The following is a 22,224-nucleotide window of genomic DNA, read 5'->3' on the forward strand; positions in this document are numbered from 1 at the left end:
TATGTCTAATTACAGCATAATTTTAAGAGATAAGAATTAGTTACAGACTAGTTTCCATCAATAAGGGAAAGGTTAAGGGAATTATGATACATATTCATTGGAAGTAATATTACATAGTCATTAAAATGAGCTTTATGAAAAACATAATTTTTGAAAGAACACAATAAAAATTATATATAGGCAGGTTTACAGTTATTTGCAAAAGGCAGATTATTATTTTTTAAAAACCTGCACTGCTCCAAAATGTTAATAAAAGCTGTATTTTGCTATTGGGATTAGAGGCATTTATGTATTTTAAAAATATTTTTCTGCCATAACATTTATATAATCATGCATTTCTTTTATAAGTAATAAGGACATTGGACAGTTTTGTGAACCGTTGTTGAATTTCATGAGAAAGACTATGGTCCGGGAAGAAAGTTTGTCCAAGGGTTGACAAAATTCAAGAAGAAGACAGCTGCCCCTGTAGATACTACTGCTGTGTCTTCTTGGTCTTTGTGCTGATTGCTCTTCTCCCAGTCACCATCACCACAGGCGTTAAGCATCCTCACAAAGGACCCTGAGAATCAAGGCACAAAACCTTCAATGGACAAGTTTCTGAAGCCTCAGGGAACAGTTCCTCTCCTCAAAATAACCTTCAGCCAACAAGCACATGCTTATTCCTACTATAAAACAGTTTATATCTTACAGCTATATGAGGCCTCAGCCCTTCTTAATATGTGCCGAGAGAAAAGAAAGATTTTTTTTTATCATTCATTGCTGAATTTTTAGACTTTAGTATTGGGCACATAGAGATCCACTTAAAAATGTTTACTGAGTTACAGAGAATGTAAGAACATTGTTTCCTGACAAATAGCCAATAATAAAAAATTATTATTAAGTTACAGAAGTTTAGTTTGTATTGCTCCAGAAGTCAACTCTAAACCAAGAATTAAGGGCAAGTAGTTTATTTGAGAATCAAAGGAAACAGCAATAGCAGAGTGGAAAAATAAGACAGGGAAAAGTGAGGAGTAAAGGAGGTCAACAAAATTATCACCTGGTAACTGACGCTGATCCCACTGAGAAAACACTAGACTCCAACACACCTCAGATTCTTCCACCCTACAGGTGAGTGAGCTGGGGGATTCATGTACCAACTCCTGTCTGTTTGTAACTGAGGACTGATGGATATGGTAGTGGTGGATAGACAGAACAAATTCTCCAGCACTTCTAGCTTGCTATCTGTGTAAACAAACTGGGCTCCAGTGGCCAGAGAAAACCCTTAAGAAAGGAAATAAAAATTCTGATAGTTGAAGCTCTGGACAGAATGCACTGAAGCAGTAAGGTAAACAGTTGTGAGTGGGGAGTTCTCAGAGTCTGTGACATTCATGTCCTGCATTGTTCAGATCCATTCATGTCTTATTACAGATTCTTCCAGATGGTGGCCAACCTAATTTTGTTTAAAAAAAAAATCACGGCCGGGCGCGGTGGCTCACGCTTGTAATCCCAGCGCTTTGGGAGGCCGAGGCGGGCGGATCACGAGGTCAGGAGATCGAGACCACGGTGAAACCCCGTCTCTACTAAAAAATATAAAAAATTAGCCGGGCGTGGTGGCGGGCGCCTGTAGTCCCAGCTACTCGGAGAGGCTGAGGCAGGAGAATGGCGTGAACCCGGGAGGCGGAGCTTGCAGTGAGCCGAGATTGCGCCACTGCACTCCAGCCTGGGTGACAGAGCGAGACTCTGTCTCAAAAAAAACAAACAAGCAAACAAAAAAAATCACTAGAGAATTAGATGGGTGTAATGCAATTTATACTGCTTCATTTGGTCTCAAGGCTGCAACTTAAATTCACCATCTCACTTCTCCACCATCCATCTTAGATTCCCCTTACTTTGTTCATTAGAACACGTACCTTGTTCCAGGATGCTTGTCTGGAAGGATCACACAGACCTTCATCTCTGAGGATGCTCAGGCCTTGAAAGATCATGGTTGCTGCAAGAGCAGCCAATGGGCATGAAAACACCAAAAAGTGTTCAGTGAATCCCCAGAATTCCAGACGTTTCTCTGCCTTCATTATGTAGCAGAACCTTCTCATGATAAGTTGATAAGTAGGGTCAAGTAACCTGCCAACATAGTACTTTTTTTTTTTCTGCAGGTCTACTAACAGGAAGAATTCAAATGATTAAGCAGTAACCATATCTTTAGGCTTAGTGGAATATTTACTGTGTTTCCTGGTAGGATTATCCAGGATCTGGAATTCCAGTTCAGCAGAGCAAAAAGTTCAAGATACCAGAAGCATAAATGCCTCCAAGACAGTCATCAGGAAGTATGGTAAGAGGGGCCACTCCTTCTAACTTTCAGTTCCTAGTCTAAATGCATTCTTCTTATGGAGGACCTAATATCTTATAATGGTCATTGGTTCAAAGAATGTATTGCATCTTGAAGAATAGTATTCTATCCCTCCAGGAGATTATCTACAGGTGATTGTCTTAGTTGATTTTCTGAGGACATTCCAATATTCAATCAAACAAATTTAAGTGATGTGGTATAGGATAGGAGCAAAGAGCTTTATAGCTATATGTGCATTGTACCACCCCCTTCACCATGTGAGATGATGTCATGTGGGATATGATGATAAATGAGATCTTGAATAGTGGTAGTGGCTGAGGCATGGGGGAGGGAAAGGAAAATCCAAAACAAGAGTATCTGAAAATTCCAGTAAAGAAGAATCATTGCACTCAGGTCTGAAAGGTGTTGAATGTAATTAACTTGTCCCAGTAACCATTTGGTCCCCCAGAAGAATAACAACATATTGAGGGCTCAGCATCTGTCTGAGCTGCTATTAGGTTAAACATTCAGCAGTGGCAGTAGCTAGATCATCCATGGTGAGAGGAAGTCCATGCTGTTGGACTCATGCATAGCCTCTACCTCCACTGCCATAGGAACTTTACTGATGGATCCATTGTACACCACATTGGTGAAGGATAGAATGTGGTTAACCACCACTGGATAAATAATTATATTAATCTTGTTGTTCAGCATCTTCTCTGAAGTGGATGCTCTCTGGTAGGCATTGACATAAGATATAAAAACCCATGTACTTTGTGTCCAGTCTCATAGGTTCATCCACTTTATTTTTCAAAAATACTCTATCTCTGAACTTCCAGTCTTACTCCCTCCAGGCCCCTGACAAACAACTAAGTCATTCACCAGCACCAAAGAATCCATGCATATCTTTACCTCAGGTCATTTACATAAGATATGACCAGGTACACTGCACAAGAACTTTTTGAGCAGGGAGTATTTCCCTTGATCACAGTTGTTTAGAGCCACCCTGATCAGGTCTGAACTGGAACAGAAGTCAATTTTCAGCTCCCACAAACATATATGGCCAATCCGTCTATGAACCAAGCCCAGGACTTTTTTTCTCTTTTTCAGTTAGTTGTATGGAAATCCTCATGAGGCCATAGGTAAGGGCTGAGGGACAGACTTCAATGCAACGTAGTTAGGTGATCTGGGGGTCCAGGCTACCTGTTTCTGAAGTTTACTTTTGCTCTCCAGACCTACTAAGGCCCCATGCCATATTTGCTGCTGTGTCTATCTGACCTTACCACTTTTTGTGCCTGACAATTCTCAGGTTCTGTCACTGGATGTCCCATGGTTAGGCACTCTGCTCTGCTAAAGCCCAGTAGCTCCCTAGCAGTTCCTGGCTCCAGAAACACTGCCTTGCAACTCTTCTATTGGAGTTTACCAGAGGATCCATATAACGCCACTATCTACCACGGATACCTCTACCACTGTGAGTTCTGCCCATTCAGATGATCCAATTAGCATGGTCCCTTGTACCGCAGTCTGAACCAGCTGCAGATTCTTATCTTGTTCTAGAGCTTACTTAAAGCTGGAAGTTTATCAAGTCATTTGATAAATTGGTCAGAGAAGTATTACAAATGTGGTGTGTGCTGTTTTCAAAATATGAAGAGGCCTACCAAATGCTGTGCTTTTTTCTTAGTCGTAAGAGGTGTGAGATGTAATAACTTGTCCTTTGCTTTCCAGTGAGAATAATGTTTTTCACCAGTCCTACTTTAAGTCCCCTTGTGACCACATACATGTCATTTCTCTGTCTGTAATGTGTCAGACTTTAGTCCAAGGTGTCCCCATCTGATCTATTGTATTTCAATCTGTCCAAACCCACCACAGGTACCTTTGTCTTTGCCTTACAGTCTACCCTGTCTATACTGCTTACTTTCATAGCTTCCTGTATCTGGCATCTGAGCTCCCTGCATCCTGTATCTGACTGTGTCTATTCAATCTGCCCACTTGCCGTACAATGGAGTTGCACTTCCCAGTGCACCAAGTGTCTGGTGTGTCCTTCCCAGAGCATCCAGTTCCTACAGCTAAACTATCTTACAGCCCACTTTGAGTTTGCTAAGCTGCTACTGGCCAATATTCTTTCAACTGTCTTCCCGGGGTTTTGCCTAGAATGCTGTTGGACTTCAATGATACTGAGTTGACAGAGTCTCCAAGTCCTTCTGCTCCAAGTTATATAAAGTTGTGGTAGTAAATACAGGGTCATCACACCTAGAAAGAAGCTGCCCACATATAAGCTCTCTCAGTCTGTTATCTGTTGTTATAACTGAATACCTGAGACTAAGTAATTTATAAAGAAAAGGAATTTATTTCTTGCAATTCTGGAGACTAAGTCTAAAGTCAAGAGGCTGCATCCTGTGAGGACCTTCTTGCTGGTGAGGACTCTGCAGAGTCCTGAGGCAGTTCAGGGCATCACATAATAAGGGGGCTGAGTATGTTAGCTCAGATTTCTCTTTCTTTTCTTACAAAGCTACCAGTCCCGCTGTCATGATAACCTATTAATCAATTAACCCATTAATCTATGAATGGGTAAATCCATTTATAAGGACAGAGCCCTCAAGACTTAATCACCTCTTAAAGGGCCCACCTCTCAACACTGACACATTGGGGATTAAGTTTTAACATGAGTTTTGAAGGGGACAGACATTCAAACATAGCATAAACTTTGCTGTATCTATAATGTCTTAGACCTAGATAAGAAAAAGGCCAAAATAAATCTTCAAGCATTATTATCTCAAGCTATAAATACTTCTTTATTTGTCCTATATCCCTATATATCTCACCCCTAAGAATCACGATTGGCATGATAAATGACCATTTTCCTCAAAAGATCAATTTCAGAGAACCTGAAGCTTTTCAATTTTGAGTCATTTTTTCTAGATTTTATGTGTCAACTTGTTTTTTTCTATTTGCAAGTTTGTTTTCTTTTGTTTTTGTTCATTTAGTTTTCTTTCCCTTCTCTTCCTTCTCTCCTTGTTTCATTTCTTCCTTGAAAACTATTTTTATTTGATATAACCATACCTAAGTTTCTCAGTGAAACAATAAAACCTCAAAAAAGATGATGATCTCTGCCTCTTTCTCCTTTTGTATTTCCTCATGTTCACCAGAGAGAAGAAATACAAGTCACTTCCTTTGGGCTACCTGGTGAGTAGGACTCAGTAAGGTCCCTTTGAGTGGGATATGGTTCTACCTAAATTCCCAGAGCCCAGCAGTCATATGGATTTCTATTTAAACATGGTTGGAGTCAGTATTTTTTTTAACCTCCCTAGGATTTATCCAAAGTGTGATTAAGGCTGGAAAAACAGATGGTAGAGCAGAAGAGAGACTGAGGGTACTTTGAGATCTTTTCTTTGTATACTCACCCTCTAATGTTCCCAGGACAACTATCCTCCCACAGAATACCTTTCCCAGTGGAATCAAGGGGAAAATTGGACAATTAATTCATGTTTTATGCATATCTTTAACTGGAGATTACCAGTTCAATCTCCTACTCCCTAGAGTTTTCTCCTTAGTTAGTTAAGCTCTTCAATTCACAGCTCTGGGGCTGTAAACAGGAATGCGTTTGCACTGGTAGCTTTTATTCTTGATGTCTGAGAAATGTCTAGGATCTTGGAAGCTGGTTTTTAGATCCCATAATGAGAACCTTAGGACACACTTATCCATCAAACATTGGATCATAAATGCAGGGAAGGTAAGCACTGGGGATGGAATGGGTATTTTTTCCCTCTCAGCAATAGATAAGTTTATAAGTGGATATAGATGAGGAAGAAACAGAAGGCAGCAGTTGGCATGGGGGGAAGAGATAGAATGTAAAAAGACACACACAGAGAGATAGAGGAAGAGAGAGAAGGAAGGAACAGAGAGATATTGAGTGGCAGACATAGACAGGATGAGAGAAAAGGGCAAAAGGAGAAAAAGATGAACGAAGAGAGAGACTGACATACTGGAGGAATATTTTTCTGCCTTGGATCCTGACATAGAAAACCAGATCTGAACAGCACAGAATCCAAGCATTCCAAAGTTGTTTTGGTGTTTAAATCAGGAATTTTGGGAAGGCCTCCTACACTTCCAAAATGTGTCCTTCATTGGCTGTAAAAATTATTCAACTGCCAACATTTGGGATAATTTTTCTTTGATGACAAGCATATTCCTATCTGTTCAGTCAGGACAACACGAATATGGTGCCTTATCTGTGGTAGGTTTCAAGGATCTGGTTGTTTAATGAATGCATGTGCCTTATAAGGACAAACATCTCTCCAAAGGAGTCACTTGTTTAGTTCCTGATGTTTGCTTGTGTCAGAACTGTCAGATAAGTCATGACCTTTGAAGCAATCAGAGGGCACCTGAAGATGAAAAGAAGAATGGAGTTAAAAAGGGTCATTAAAGGGGAAATACTTAGGAGGCTGGGATTAGGGTAAACAAAGTCATCTCTTTATATCTTGCTGAACACTCAGTTATCCTCTTGCCATTGGCTTTGAGTCTTGGTAGGCTGCTGAGGGACTGGCACTTGGCTGCCTTATAAATTATCCAGCTTATCCCCAAATACAGTCTACACCAAGGCATTGCATTCAGCTGCTGGGCATCAGAATATAAGCTACTTATGCGAGAACAAGGCTCTCTCCTGAATTTCCCTTTTGTTTTCCCTCCCTGGTAAGTAGTGCCTGTTTCTCACTTGTCTGAATGAGAACTCCAGCAGTAGAATGATCATTTTCCCCCTGTGCTCATATGTGTTCTATGTTTATGCTCTTGGTTTGCCAGCAGTTTGTATACTCAATTCCACAACTTTGTCTAAGGAATCCACACCCGGAGTCCAGCAAAGGAATTGATATGGATAATTTTCTCCTGCGTGTAAAAGGACATAAATTCCTCTGGCTCCTCTCTGGGTAGATTTGCATTTTGTCTTTACTTGTGGCAGGAGGGAAACCAACATTTGCTGAGCACTATGCAAGCAAAGGTACTAGGGGTTTCAAATATGTCATCTCATTTCATCTTACAATAACCTTATGGGGTATCATTGCATCCTGTTTAAAGATCTTCATCTTTCTGAGATTCACAAGAGTTAAGAGACCTGCCATGGACAAAAATGCCACAATCAAAGTTTTATGATGACCAAGCCTATCTTATTCCAAAATCTGTGGCTTTTTCTCTAGTCTCACATTGCCGTCAAAGTGGGGGCAGAGGGCAGAGAGGGAGGGAGGGAGGGAGGGAGAGTGAGGGGGGGAGAGAGAGAGAGAGAGGGAGAGAGAGAGAGAGAAAGGAGAAGGAGAAGGAGAAGAAGGAGAAGGGGAAGAAGAAGAAGAAGGAGGAGGAGAAGGAGGAGGAAGAGGAGGAGGAGAAGGAGAAGATTAGGAAAAGGAAGATGCTTGAGCCTAGCACACTTTGAACACTGTGTTTACTGACCTCAATATGTATGTTAGGGTGGGGATGTCTTTAAGGAGTTAGGATGAGATCTATATAGCTAGATTTAAAAACTGAAAGATTTGAAACCTGCCACCGACTTGTCTTCTGCTGAATTTTTGCTCTAGGCCAGAAGCCCATTGGATGGATAAGAGCCCTCTCTAACTCTCTGCCTTTTCTTATTAAAGGAAATTTTATTAAAGGAATATTCCTTATTAAAGGAATATTGAAATTTTGTAGGAGAGGGATGGTATAGAGTCTCATTTATGATTAGTGACAAATGCTTCCAATGAGATAGCAGCCTTGTTTCCCTGCTGGTGAGTTAAGGATTAGCTCTGCTGAGTGATTGCTTTGTTTTGTTGGATGCAAGATGAAAGTTGGGGAAGGACACATGGATTTTGTTGCGTTCTGGTCCCTAGATAACCAGAATATTTGGATAAACCTGAAGTCTTTCCAATGCTGATGTATCAGTTTTCTATTACTTCTTTAACAAATTACCACAAGCTTAGTGGTTTAGAAAAACCTCACAAATGTTATTATATCACAGTTCTGGAGGTCAGAAGTCTAAAATGGGTCTCACTGGGTTAAAACTGAAGAGGTCGGCATTTCTTCCAGAGGTTCTAGAGCATAATCTTGTTTTCTTGCTTTTTTCTAGCTTGTAGAGGCCACTTGCGTTCCTTAGCTCATGGCCCCTTCCTTCATCCTCTGAGCCAACAACATAACATCTTTGAATACCTCTCTGATTCTAACTCTTCTACATCTTCTTCCACATTTAAGGGACTCGTTATCACATTGGGCCAACCCAGATAATCCAGGATAAGCTCCCCATTTTAAAGTCAGCTGATTAGCAACCTTAATTCCATCTACAACCTTAATCCCCCGTTGGAATGCACCATAACAGATTTACAGGTTCTGGAGATCAGGATGTGGACACCTTTGGGGGTTCTTATTCTGCTTACCACAGCTGACCAGCAGGTGTTGTGTTTTAAGATGACAGGAGTATCCAAGAGGGAGCTGAAAACTTGGGGTACACCTAAAATCTCACTTCTTTTGCCATCTTTTGATAATAGCCTTCACAGTTTGTTATGGGATGAGTGTTATTGCCTAGGGAGGAAAGGGAGACTGGATTGGAAAAGAACTAGAAAATGTAACTTTGAATATAATTTAAGATAATGTCACTTAAACTGCTTTGTGTTGACAGTAGACAATAAAGCATAAGTAAATTTGCCTAAAATATTTTCTCATAGCCAGTCTGGTCTTTACTTTCTCAACATGCCAGGGAATCACAAGAGATCCACATCCACTAAGGGGAAGAAGTCTAAATGACATTAAATGGAAATGTGCCTTCCAGCAAGGTTAGAACGGAGAAGTCAGCAAGGGTGAAGGGGAAAGGGAGGGCAAGAAAGAAATTGGAAATGTAGGAGAGATGCAGGTTTTGCAGGGCCTTTAAGCCATATTAAGATTGTTACACTCTAATCTGAAAGGTCAATGGGAATCCTTTGAGAATTTTTAGACAGGGAAGTCATGTTGAAAGGTAGTTTAAAAAAAGATCTTCAAGACTGCAGTAGAGAAAATGAATTGATATAATCCAGAATGTCTTAGGAACCCTCTACGTAATGGAAACAAATAAAAATGTATGCATAATGATAACTGTTCTAATGAGAACACATGGACACAGGGAGGGGAACAACACACACTGGGGCCTGTCAGGGGGTGCGGGAGGAAGAGCATCAGGATAAATAACTAATGCATGTGGGGCTTAATACCTCAGTGATGGGTTGATAGATGCAGCAAACCACCATGGCACACGTTTACCTATGTAACAAACCTGCACGTCCTGCACATGTACCCCAGAACTTAAATTAAATAAAAAAAAATGTTCTTTGAAGAACAGTAATTTGAGGAATACTATTCTTTACATGCTTTTATTTGAAAAGGCCACCTCTCATCTGAAATTTAACAATGGCTGGGTGAAGTCAAATCTTCTAATGGTTGCTGTGCTGTGACTCATGGCTTGGAACACTCACCACATTAACTTTTGGGGGCAGTAATTTGGCTGAAACACCTTTCTCCACAGCCTAGTCCTCAGTCCCACAGGTGCAAGATTTGTGTTTTGTTATCGAACCAAGAAATGCTGACTCTCAGTAACATTTGCCTCAATACTTTTTTCTAGTTTTCTTACATAACATATAAGGAAAAATATGAGAAGCAGGTTAAATTTTGCACTTTCTGAAATAAAACATATATATATATACACACACACACATATATATACATATATATACACACACACATATATATACATATATATACACACACACATATATAATACACACACACATATATATACATATATATACACACACACATATATACAATGCATTGTATATTTTTTCTGATGCTCTTCCTCCCCCGGCACCCCCAGTCGGCCCCAGTGTGTGTTGTTCCTCTCCCTGTGTCTACGTTAAAACGTACATCTTTTAATATGACTGCTAAAAATGATAATTTCAGAGTCTCTAATGTTCTCAAGCATTCTTCATCTCCATCAGAGGGCAAAGGAGTATGAGCCCTGACAACCAGAGCAGCGTGTCCGAGTTCCTCCTCCTGGGCCTCCCCATCCGGCAGAGCAGCAGGCCGCATTCTTCGCCCTGTTCTTGGGCATGTACCTGACCACGGTGCTGGGGAACCTGCTCATCATCCTGCTTATCCGGCTAGAGTCTTGCCTCTACACCCCCATGTACTTCTTCCTCAGCCACTTGGCTGTCACTGACATCTCCTTTTCACCTGTCACTGTCCCTAAGATGCTGATGGACATGCAGACTAAGTACAAATCGATCCTCTATGAGGAATGCATTTCTCAGATGCATTTTTTTATATTTTTTACTGACCTGGACAGCTTCCTTATTACATCAATGGCATATGACCGATATGTTGCCATATGTCACCCTCTCCACTACACTGTCATCATGAGGGAAGAGCTCTGTGTCTTCTTAGTGGCTGTACCTTGGATTCTGTCTTGTGCCAGCTCCCTCTCTCACACCCTTCTCCTGACCCGGCTGTCTTTCTGTGCTGCGAACACCATCCCCCACGTCTTCTGTGACCTTGCTGCCCTGCTCAAGCTGTCCTGCTCAGATATCTTCCTCAATGAGCTGGTCATGTTCACAGTAGGGGTGGTGGTCATTACCCTGCCATTCATGTGTATCCTGGTATCATATGGCTACATTGGGGCCACCATCCTGAGGGTCCCTTCAACCAAAGGGATCCACAAAGTGTCCACGTGTGGCTCCCATCTTTCTGTGGTGTCTCTCTATTATGGGTCAATATTTGGCCAGTACCTTTTCCCGACCACAAGCAGTTCCATTGACAAGGATGTCATTGTGGCTGTCATGTACACAGTGGTCACACCCATGTTGAACCCCTTTATCTACAGCTTTAGGAACAGGGACATGACAGAGGCCCTTGGGAAACTCTTCAGTAGAGCAACAGTTTTTTTTTGGTGACATCTGACTTTTTTAAAAATTATAATCTCATTTTGGTTTATTTCCTATATTTGATTTTCCATTTGAATATATCTCAAAACCTTTTATGTCCTGAAGATCTAAGACAAATGTTAACATGTTGAATGTAATTGGTAAATATTTGTTGACCAGAATTCCATTCTCTTATTAATAATGCTATTCTTTATAAATAGTTTTTGATCAGTGAATGCTAAATTAATTTTATTATTTATTTCTGCAACTTGGAGAAGGGACATAATAATACAATAATATACAGTTTTCTTATCTCTCATTTGAGGAGATGTTTGGAGACATGTATATTTTTGGCCCATAATCCCAGGCTTTAACAGAACATAGAATTGAAAGAATTAGCTGTATTATTTTACTGTTCTCTATAATGTAGACTGAGTGGGATCATTAGTGAAGTAGTGCTTCATACCAGTCTCCTTGGAAATATAATCAAATTCAAGTGCTAACTCTTGGAAAGCATCATTTTCCTAAAAGTGCCACTCCAGATTCAGCACTGACTGTCTTTCATGAAGGATAGTCCTGTCTTCCAAATGAAGAATGAAAGGTAACGCTTCTCAAATGTTAGGGTACATGAGAATTTCTGGAAAGATTGTCAAAACTCAAATTCCTTTGATCTACCACTACAAATTATGATTTAGTAGAATTTTGGGTCAGGTCTAAGAATTTGCATTCCTAACAAGCTGCCACATGAAACGATGCTGTAGAATGTTCACTAAATCTTGGAAGTTGTGGGACACACATTTATAACACCTCACCTGAATTCTGGTAGTAGATGGAAGGAAACAAGAGACACCTTAAGTTGTTTCAGTAATAGAGAAATGAGTGATTCATGTTGATATTTTTGGATTAACTCTAGCTGTGGTAAATTCCTCTCCCCAATCTCTAAATTATCTCATTTGTATATAATATAGAAATACCCAGCTACTCCATATCATGGTTTGTATCATCACGCCGACCTATATATGTAATGAAAACGAAGCCAAACTTTGGAAAAAAATTACATCCGGTGTCCATCTGTGACTTCTTGTTTCCATTAAGCCTCGTGGAATTTCAGTGTGTCGTGTAACTTTTCTAATGTCACTCAAAATGCTCTGATTTTCCTTGAAAGATTGGGGCAGGTTCATATGATCTATAATAACTCTAACAACGTATTTTCATATTTCTGAACTAACTGAAACAATTATTTCACACATGATGCACATTAAATTGTATATTGGTTAGGAAACACTAGATGATTTCAGAAAAACTATAACCCCACAAAGGGACACGAGTTCTTGGCAGAATATTGAACAATTTTATGTTAAATGGTGTCATTCATTTATAAATGGCTCACTTAGTTTGCCATGTTTTTTGACATATCCCATAAAATAGCATTTGTTGTGGATCCAATCCATATTATTGTTATTTTTACCTCAGTCTTTATATCTGCTCTTTTTGTCACATTGGCTCTATGCAAAATGCAATATGTTTACTCAGTTTTATACATAAAGATAAGGCTAATTACTATGTAAGCAGTAACTGGGATCGCATTGGTGATGGCTTAAACTGGAGTCTGAGATGCGAGGATAGAAATACTTGTGCATTTTGAAGGAGTTTGATATTTGATCTATGTGTGGAATATTGCAGTAGCAACTTCCCTGTTATTCAGCTAATTTCATTCTATAACCTTTCACCTAGGCTTGAGTGGGTGAAAACAATCTGGCATTGTTGCCTGTGTTTCCACAGAGTTCAACCTGAACTTCCATTGTTCATGTATTTTCACAAGCATTTTTTTTTTTTTTAATTTTACTTTAAGTTCTGGGATACATGTGCTGAATGTGCAGGTTTGTTGCATAGGTATACATGTACTTGGTGGTTTGCTGCACGTATCAACCTGTCATTTGGTTTTAAGCCCCGCATGTATTAGGAATTTGTCCTAATGTTGTCCCTCCCCTTGCTCCCTACCCCCCAACAGGCCCCGGTGTGTGATGTTCCCCTCCCTGGGTCCATGTGCTCTCATCATTCAGCTCCCACTTATGATTCACAAGCATTTTCACAGTTATTTCTCCTCTTTTCAAAAGGGCAAGCCGCAGACACTAAGGAATTAAGACAATGCAGCACATTAAAAATGATGCTTTTGAAGATATTAAAGTAGCCTTGATCAGACAGCTCAAAAAAGAGACGATTTTAAGGCATTTCATAGTCTTTAATAAAATTTCACAGTGAATAAAATAAAAAATCTTAAGTAGATATGTATGTATAGATGTGCATAGACATAGAAATGCAAACACGGTGACAATAAATTATCACAGAAAATGAAAGCTATAAAGTACTATAAAATAAATCCCATTATGTAAACAGACATGTTTACGAATAAGTCATTTTATTTTTCATTTAATTATTATTTTTTAATTTTGACTTTTGTTTGACATTCGTGGGGTGCATGTCCAGGTTTGTTACATGGGTGTATTGCATGATGCTGAGGTTTGGGCTACAAATGATACCATCACCCAGATACTGAGCGTGGTACCCAATAGTTGGTTTTTCAACCTTTCTCTAGTAGTCTTCAGTGTCTATTGCTCCCATCTTTATGTCCACGTGTACCTAATGTTTAGCTCCCACTTATAAGTGAGAACATACAGTGTTTGGTTTTCTGTTTCTGTGTTAATTTGCTTAGGATAATGGCCTCTAGTTGCATCCATGTTGCTGCAAAGGACATGATTTCATTCTTTTTGATGGCTTCATAGTATTCCATGGTGTACTACATTTTCTTTATCCAGTGCACCATTGATAAACACCTAAGTTGATTCCATGTCTTTGCTATTGTGAATAGTGAAAATGCCTTTTTAGAAGGATAAAAAATGAATCATGAAAGGGTGAGATACTTTGACTTTCTCCTTTGTTTTTATGTTTATGTTATTTGTATTTCCATCATAAAGAGGAATTAGTTTTATAAGCAGCAAACCAAAAAAGAATTTTCATCTGAGAGAAAAATCTCTATAGACATCTCAACCTAACACCTAACCAGGGGAAACCAGAATCTGGCAGGGGAGGTCTTTCCCCATCTCTCTTTGGACTTAAATTCACAGGGCCTGACACTCTTCCTAAGGACAGAGATTCCTTGCAGTCTGCCCTTAGAGCCACTTGCCTCAGAATATCTGGCCCCAGATCTCATGAATGAACATCTCTGGAGGTGGAGCTGGGACCTGATCTTTAACAAGCTCCCCAGGTAATTTTGATGAACATCAAAGTTTAGAGACCACTGCCCGAGGGCATCTGTCCTGGGGAAAGTAGGAGGAAAACTGAGCAATTAATGCGTGTTTAATGCAGGTCTCTTAACTGTGAGCTTGGTGCCCTGTCCCCTTAGGTCCTCTCCCTGGTGGGTAGAATAGACTTGTTACCTCTCCATTTCTGAAGCCTGTAAATTGAGAAGAGTAAGCTCCAGGTTCATGACTTTTTTTCTCCGATGTCAGTGAGGTTTAGGACCACAGAATTCAGAGACTAACTCTGGTCCCTTGGTCTCCTAGAAAGAAGCTGAGAAACCAGTCATACTCCCAGGAATGACTTGAGCATAAAGTTCAGATTAGGACTGGGTATCCTTCTCCAGGAGCAGGGGTGTGTGTGTGTGTGTGTGTGTGTGTGTGTGTGTGTGTGTGTGTGTGTATACGGGTGCTCAGCATTTCTCTGTGCTCTTCTGGAGTCATTTTTTATTCCCAGTTCCTAAAGACAGGGATGCAACAATCACCACTGGCCAATGACTCTCATGTCTTTAACCCCAGGTTCTGGGGAGATGAGGGATAGGGCCAGCTGGCTACATAAATTGGTGGGCATATCCTCAAAATCCAAGCTAGGGGTCTCATCTCATCATTCATGTTCTAGATATTAGAATTTGGGCTTATTTACTGCATGCAGTGTTAGAGAGCCCTCTCTAATATTTCTTTCCAAAGTCCCTGATCATTTCCTTCCCTTTAGACAGCACAGCTACTTTCTGAAAGTATGTTTGAAGGACATGTTTAGATAGAGAGCTTTGGGTCCTTTCTTCTTTTGTGTAGCATCCATACTGCATCTTCTTATTAGAGTCTGCTTGATAATTTCCTGCCTGTAATCCGTAGTGTATTCTTAAACCTTCATCAGAGGCAGCAAACTTTGAGCCCAGGCAACATCTACTACCCCAATAATTTTTGCCTGGTTTGCACTGAATATAAGACACTGAGTTTGTTCCCTAGAGGTCTTTGCACTTTATTTTAATGGAAACAATGTCATCTCATATATGACACCTTCTATGGATGAGGTGTTTTTATAAACCTTACCTTATTTAATTTTTACTATAATTCAGGGATTATGTTCACAATTCTAGAGAGGAAAAGCTGAGGCTCCTAAGATGTGCACTACCTTGCCCAAAGACATACAACTTTGATTTGAATTCCTTCTGTCTGACTTCAAAACCTGTGCTTTGTCTTCTACTATAATACACAACCTCACTATAAAGGAAATATCAGTTATCAGCAAGCAGTAGTTGAGGTTTTAGTGATCAGGAGGCTGAATGTGGTGGAGTGGAGTCCGTACATGGTCTTTACATAGAATTTATGCAGATAGAAATAGGCATGGCTGAATTGGATTCAGGGGACTTTATCAAAATCCTAAATCCCATGGATTAAATAGATTTACAAGTTCAGGAAGGAGTCATCTAATTGACATAGCATGAGAGAAACCAGAAGAGAATGGAGAAGGAGAGGGAGAAGTCCAGATTAGTGAGGTATCTGAGCCATCATTCTCTAGGGTGTGGTTGGATGCTGCCTTTCTGCCCAACTTCATTATTGCTGTTTCTGGCCTTTGCCTGCATCTGGTCACAGTCTCATGATGAAGTGGCCTTGTGGCTCCTGAACTCTGCCAGTATCCGCCTGTTGAAAGGAGTGGGCAATCAGGAGGGAGAAATAAAGGAGACTCAGGAAATGGCAGGTGAGAAACTAATATAAATTGGTTCAGATTGTATGCAGTCATTCTTCACAAATGTTTTCTTATTAATATTCACAATATTCTCATGACTTAGGCTCATAGTCTCATCTCCAGATTAGAGATGAGAAAACTGAAGCTCAGGCCAACTGGATCACTTCCCCAGAACTCACAAATATGAAGTGATGTTGCCAGGACTTGAATCTAGGGTTAATTGCAATGCTTTTGTCAGTACAGCATACTACCCTCAGACACTAGGCTCTATCCTTAAGGTCACAGCCCCAAGGAGCCTCAAAATGCTGGAGTGAACAGGTACAGACAGGGAACCTGGGCCCGGCATTCTTGCCCATCTTCTCTACGGGTCCATTCAGAACTCTGTTATGTTGGCTGCTTTTTGGTAAATTTCAAAGGAAGGATGGTATTCCCATATGAAATAGGAGTATGCTCAACTTACCAGCTTAAATAAGCAAATAATTTTAAGCCTATCCTTAACCTGTATAAAGCTCTTCTGAATGTTTCTCCCAATTAACAACTGTTATAATGAAATCCTCACATTTTCTATTTACTTAATATATGTTGGTATATATATTAGGCATTTGGCATTGATATTTGACTTAAAGGGAACTTTTCAGTTAAGATACAGTGGGATTATAAACTTATTCCTACTTGCCTTGCAGGATTTGGTAACTTAGGTTTAGAATATCTCTTTTGAGGTTTTTTTTTTTTATGTTCTGGAGTACATGTACAGGATGTGCAGGTTTGTTACATAGGTAAACGTGTGCTATGGTGGTTTGCTACACCTATCAACCCCATCACCTAGGTATTAAGCCCGGCATGCGTTAGGTCTTTTTCCTGGTTCTTTCACCCTCTCAACTTCCCTCAACGGGTCCCAGTGTGTATTGTTCTCCTCCCTGTGTTCTCATTGTTCAGCTCCCACTTATAAGTGAGAACATGTGGTGTTTGGTTTTCTGTTCCTGCATTAGTTTGCTGAGGATGGCTTCCAGCTCCATCCATGTCTGTGCAAAGGACATCATCTCATTCCTTTTTCTGTATGTTCCTTGCAGTGCTATTCACAATAGCAAAGACATGGAATCAACTCAAATGCCCATCAATGATAGACTGGATAAAGAAAATGGGTGTACATATATGCCATGGCTTTAGAATATTTTAGTGGGTAGATAGCGGTTGTGGAGGAAGCTGGCATGTTTTTCTCATTCCTGATTTTAATGGAAATGCTTTAAAATATCACCATTAGGTATGGTGTTTGCGGTATTATTTAGTACAGTGAGTGTCTTAGTCGGTTGGGCTGCTATAGCTAGGTGACTTTAAACAGCAGACATTTATTTCTGGAGCCTGGGAAGCCTCAGATCAAGGAACCAGCAGATTCGCTTTCTGGTGCGGGTCCACTTTCTGGTTAGCAGATGGCTGCCTTCCTGCTGTGTCCTCACATGGCAATGTCTGAGACAAGTTATCGTTCTTGTGTTTCTTCTTATAAGGGCACCAATTCCATTCATGAGGCACTACCCTCATGACCTAATTACCTCCCTAAGCTCTCACCTTTAAATATTTTGTGTAAGATTTACTTTTTTATGGCAGTGATATTGTAATAAATGGACATGTTTTTTTTTCTCATCAACGTTATACATAATGAAAACTTTGGCTGTTTGATCCAATTTCCTTTGGATATATGCTATTGAAACTTCATCCCGATATGTTGCTTATTAATGGATTTTGAAGTCAAATTTTTAAAAGTTCAATATGTTACAACTTGAAGGCTCACGACTAGCCCGATGATTGTTTTTTTAAAAGTACAGAAACAATAGAAATTGAAAAGATGTTATCTTACTATCCATCTGCTAAGACAGTGTGAAGCTTTCTCTTTACTGACTAGACATGACTGGTCTTCTGTTCTATTTCAAACTCTCTACTCTGTTGGCAGATTATCTCATTTTGTGTGATAAAAACCATCTACTTTAAATGATTTTTTTGTAGGGACATAGCAATGTAGACAGACATTGGCATATTCATCCGTAGAAAGGATCTTATTTTTATCTGCCTGCTGTAAATCAACATTTGTTTGTTTCTGCTTTGTCCTCTATTCCCAGCAGAGAGAAGACTATCAGCATGAAGAGTGAGAACCAGAGCAGCGTGTCTGAGTTCCTCCTCCTGGGCCTCCCCATCTGGCCAGAGCAGCAGGCTGTGTTCTTCACCATGTTCCTGGGCATGTACCTGACCACGGTGCTGGGGAACCTGCTCATCATCCTGCTTATCCGGCTGGACTCTTGCCTCCACACCCCCATGTACTTCTTCCTCAGCCACTTGGCTCTCACTGACATCTCCTTTTCATCTGTCACTGTCCCAAAGATGTTAATAAGCATGCAAACTCAGGATCAATCCATTCCTTATGCAGGGTGTGTAGCTCAGATGTATTTTTTCATATTTTTCACTGTTTTGGACAATTTCCTTCTCACCTCAATGGCATACGATCAGTACATGGCCATCTGTCACCCCCTCCGCTACACCACTATCATGAAAGAGGAACTGTGTACCTTCTTAGTAGCTGTGTCCTGGGTACTCTCCTGTACCAATGCCCTGTCTCACTCTCTTCTCCTGGCCCAGCTGTCCTTTTGTGCTGACAACACCATCCCCCATTTCTTCTGTGACCTTGCTGCCCTACTCAAGCTCTCATGCTCAGATATCTCCCTCAATGAGCTGGTCATTTTCACTGTGGGACTGGCAGTCATTACTCTACCACTAATATGCATCTTGATCTCTTATGGCCACATTGGGGTCACTGTCCTGAAGGCTCCATCTTCCAAGGGTATCTTCAAAGCCTTGTCCACCTGTGGTTCCCACCTCTCTGTGGTGTCTCTGTATTATGGCACAATTATTGGACTGTATTTTCTCCCCTCATCCAGCGCTTCCAGTGACAAGGACATAATTGCCTCTGTGATGTACACAGTGGTCACCCCATTGCTGAATCCCTTCATTTATAGCCTAAGGAACAGAGACATAAAGGGAGCCCTGAAGAGACTCTTCAACAGGGCAACAGTCTTATCTCAATGACATTTACTCTTCTTTATAACAGACATATGTATTGACCTATCTCCAGATGATAGATCCTTAATCCTGATCCCAGCAAGGGATAAGTGCTCAGTAACTCTCTGATGACTTGAACTGCATTCTGTTACAGTTATTCTCCCTTTTCCTCTTTAGTGTAAATTGTGAATTCTGAGTTTATATAATTGGTTGTTTATCTTGCCTATTAGATTCAGAAATTACGTAGTTAACAGAACTTAAATCTTTCCTTTTATTACCTGGAAATTTATTTGTTCTTAGGAATTGTTTAAATATGTTGACTAACAGGCTTTCCTTGCCATAGAAAAGTTGAAGGATTAGGTATTTGTAAAGGTGTTTTCCTTTCTTTCTTCCAATTCCATTCCTTTCTCACATTTTTTGTTGTTGGTGTTGATGGTGGTGGGTCAGGAGAAGAAACTATGTAGTACCCTTTACAGATCCAAAAAGCTATTCACCGTCCTAAGTTCAGCTGCTCCACTTCAGGACTTGAGGTTCCTCCTTGGTTTTAGGAACACTGACCGCTCTTCTAGACTACAATAACTTTCATTCAACAGTTCACGTTTAGACCTGCTGTCTATGAAGCTTTCTGACTACACATGTGAGTTTCAATCACGACACAGACTCACTCCAGGTAACGAATAAGAAGAACAAAAAAGTCTTCACAATCAGGAGCCTTCTGTTGCCCTCACTGAATTTGATCCCTTTCCTATTCAGTCTGTTCGTTGTCTCTCTTATTGAAAAGTGTTCTACTCAGCTTAGTGACCCCTGGTTTGTATTAGTTGCCTGAGTAATCTTCTATCATTTTCTTCTATCTTCTGTGTTCTTCGCCATCCAGTGAAGGGGCACATAGGTCTCTTTTTTCATTCCTCTACTTAGTTAAAGATAAACAGAATTATAAATGCTTCTGAGAATCAGCATCCTGTAGCAGCCAGAGGAGAATATTTGGAAAGATAGATCTCATTTGTAATGTCTATATACCAGAGTGGTGGCTGTGTTGCCTCAGACAATTCACCTAACTCTTCTGAACCTTAATTTCTTCCTCTGTATTGGTATTAAAAGTTCTATAAACACCTAATATATTTTTTATTTGAAGTAAAAGCAATATTAAATTGTGCTTAATACTACAGCTGACCAACAATAATGAATGTTAATTTTCTCTACCTTCTCCATCAGAGATGAGTTTTGAAGCAGAACTTGTGCAGACACTCCTGAATTATGGTGACCATGGGCAGCTTGGCATGTTGCTTATATTCCCAATTCAAAAGCAATAACCTGCCCTAAGACACAGCAACGCATCTGTTCTGGCTTGAGCTAGAACCAAATAACTAAAGGAGAATGATTGAGCTGATGTGTGGGTAGGTAAGGAAAGACAGATCAGAAAAATACTTTACTCTTCACTTGTTTTATATTGACTCAAAGAGTGACCCTTCATCGGGGGCTTATGTAGCTGCCTTTTGGCATCCCAAATTCCTTTGTAGAACAACAAAGAGTGCCACCCCCACTCCTTGCTGCAAGCACAGAATCACTTTGTTCATAGGCTTAGCCCTGACCTTTTCCAGAGCCAAAACCTGAACAAGGATAGAATCTTTATTGTTGGTCTAGATAAAGCATGCCTTGGTAGCCTCAGCACACTCATGAACTGCTGTACACTGTCATCCCTGCTATGGTGATGTGATCTGTAGAACTGGGTGACTGGTTCAGTTTCCCTGCCGGCACCCCAGTTCTGTTGTTCAGATCCCTGAGGATCTGCCTAGTCTTGTCAGGCCCATCCTTCAGAGAGGCCAACATTGTCACTTACGTTTTTAGCTACAGGCTGGTGACACTTCTCTGATTGACTTTTCCTCAAGAAATGGCAAGCTTGGTTGTCTGTTGGGAAGTGTTTCATCACTATCTGTCCTACTAGTCCACCTCATCTCCCAGATCAGTTTGTCTTGGTTTTGGACAGCCCAAAGCACACTGGGGTGCACCGTATTGATTTGAATATGCAAATAGAACTGGACATCAATCACTGTGGAAGTGTGCACTTTATTTGAGTGCATTTCTCTCTAGCCATGCCAGGGCTAAGATTCATGACCTTTTCCAGTGAAGCACCTCATTGAGTTTAGAACAAAGCTTGCTGCATTTTTGAAATCCATGAATGTGTGATTTGTTCACAAGTTAACAAATAGTTCTGAAAATTGGCAATTATTGACGTTTCAAGTGACCAGTGTACGTCCTTCTCAAAAGTTAACATGAATTCTTTCACAGTGTGACAATAGAACAACCTTCCTCAGAGGGAAGGAATCAAAATATCCTAGAACCAGGAGCTCCAGCACTTGATTTTAGCACATATATAACACACAATTCTGACATGGAAATTTTAAGAGTAAACAAAAATTATTTTATTTTCTCACAGATGGAAAGTGGAAGGGGAATTTGCTAAAGAATTAAGTTCACTTAGCTTTTGAAGGAAAAAATAAACCCATCAATATTGTGCTGATTATTATCTTTGAATCCAAGAACTGTGTGCATGTGTGTGTGTGTGTAACTCACATATACATACAATTTAATTTGTATGTAATTAAGGACCAATGTTGGAATTAATACTAAAAATAGTAAAACATTCTTTATTTTATAGATTGTGCTCCTCAGCAGCCATTCAGCAAGTTACCTGTCAGTGCCAGGCAGTGCGACTATTCTTGATCAAACAGAACCGGATAAAGAGAAAGCCTCCAGGCAAAAGAAGCGCATATTCTGATAGTGTAGCAACAGGTAAACTAAGAAATATGCATGAGTACCAAAAGTGCCTTAATGTAATAACACCACGAATAGTTGTGCTTATTTTGCATGGCTACTGTGTGTCAGGCATTGTATTAAAAGCTGTACCTGTATTATCTCATTTAATCCTCATAATAATTCTATATATATATACACTGTTATTACCTATATTTTACAGCTGGGGAAATT

At 40.1% G+C, this 22,224-nt stretch overlaps 2 protein-coding genes across 3 annotated transcripts in view; both read left to right on the plus strand.

Annotated features, from left to right (window-relative positions):
• The window catches only part of LOC116474273 (olfactory receptor 1J4), a 32,653-nt gene extending 13,387 nt beyond the window's left edge, over positions 1–19,266 (plus strand). Inside the window, exons 2-3 of one of the 2 annotated variants that reach the window (XM_058445655.1) lie at positions 2,216–2,308; positions 18,306–19,266. In XM_058445655.1, the coding sequence (XP_058301638.1) occupies positions 18,325–19,266 (942 nt within the window). In that variant the 5' untranslated portion in view covers positions 2,216–2,308; positions 18,306–18,324. Of the gene's footprint in view, positions 1–2,215; positions 2,309–18,305 lie in introns of those variants that run through there. The other variant, XM_032162691.2, reaches the window with a different exon arrangement.
• Positions 10,304–11,241, plus strand: LOC116474272 (olfactory receptor 1J2). Its single transcript, XM_032162690.1, is given in 2 exon segments — positions 10,304–10,361; positions 10,364–11,241. Coding segments are annotated over 2 exon segments (936 nt in total).
• Positions 19,267–22,224: the final 2,958 nt, after the last annotated feature.

This window comes from Hylobates moloch, unplaced genomic scaffold, assembly GCF_009828535.3.
Source record: "Hylobates moloch isolate HMO894 unplaced genomic scaffold, HMol_V3 SCAFFOLD_10, whole genome shotgun sequence".
In the NCBI taxonomy this organism is placed as follows: domain Eukaryota; kingdom Metazoa; phylum Chordata; class Mammalia; order Primates; family Hylobatidae; genus Hylobates; species Hylobates moloch.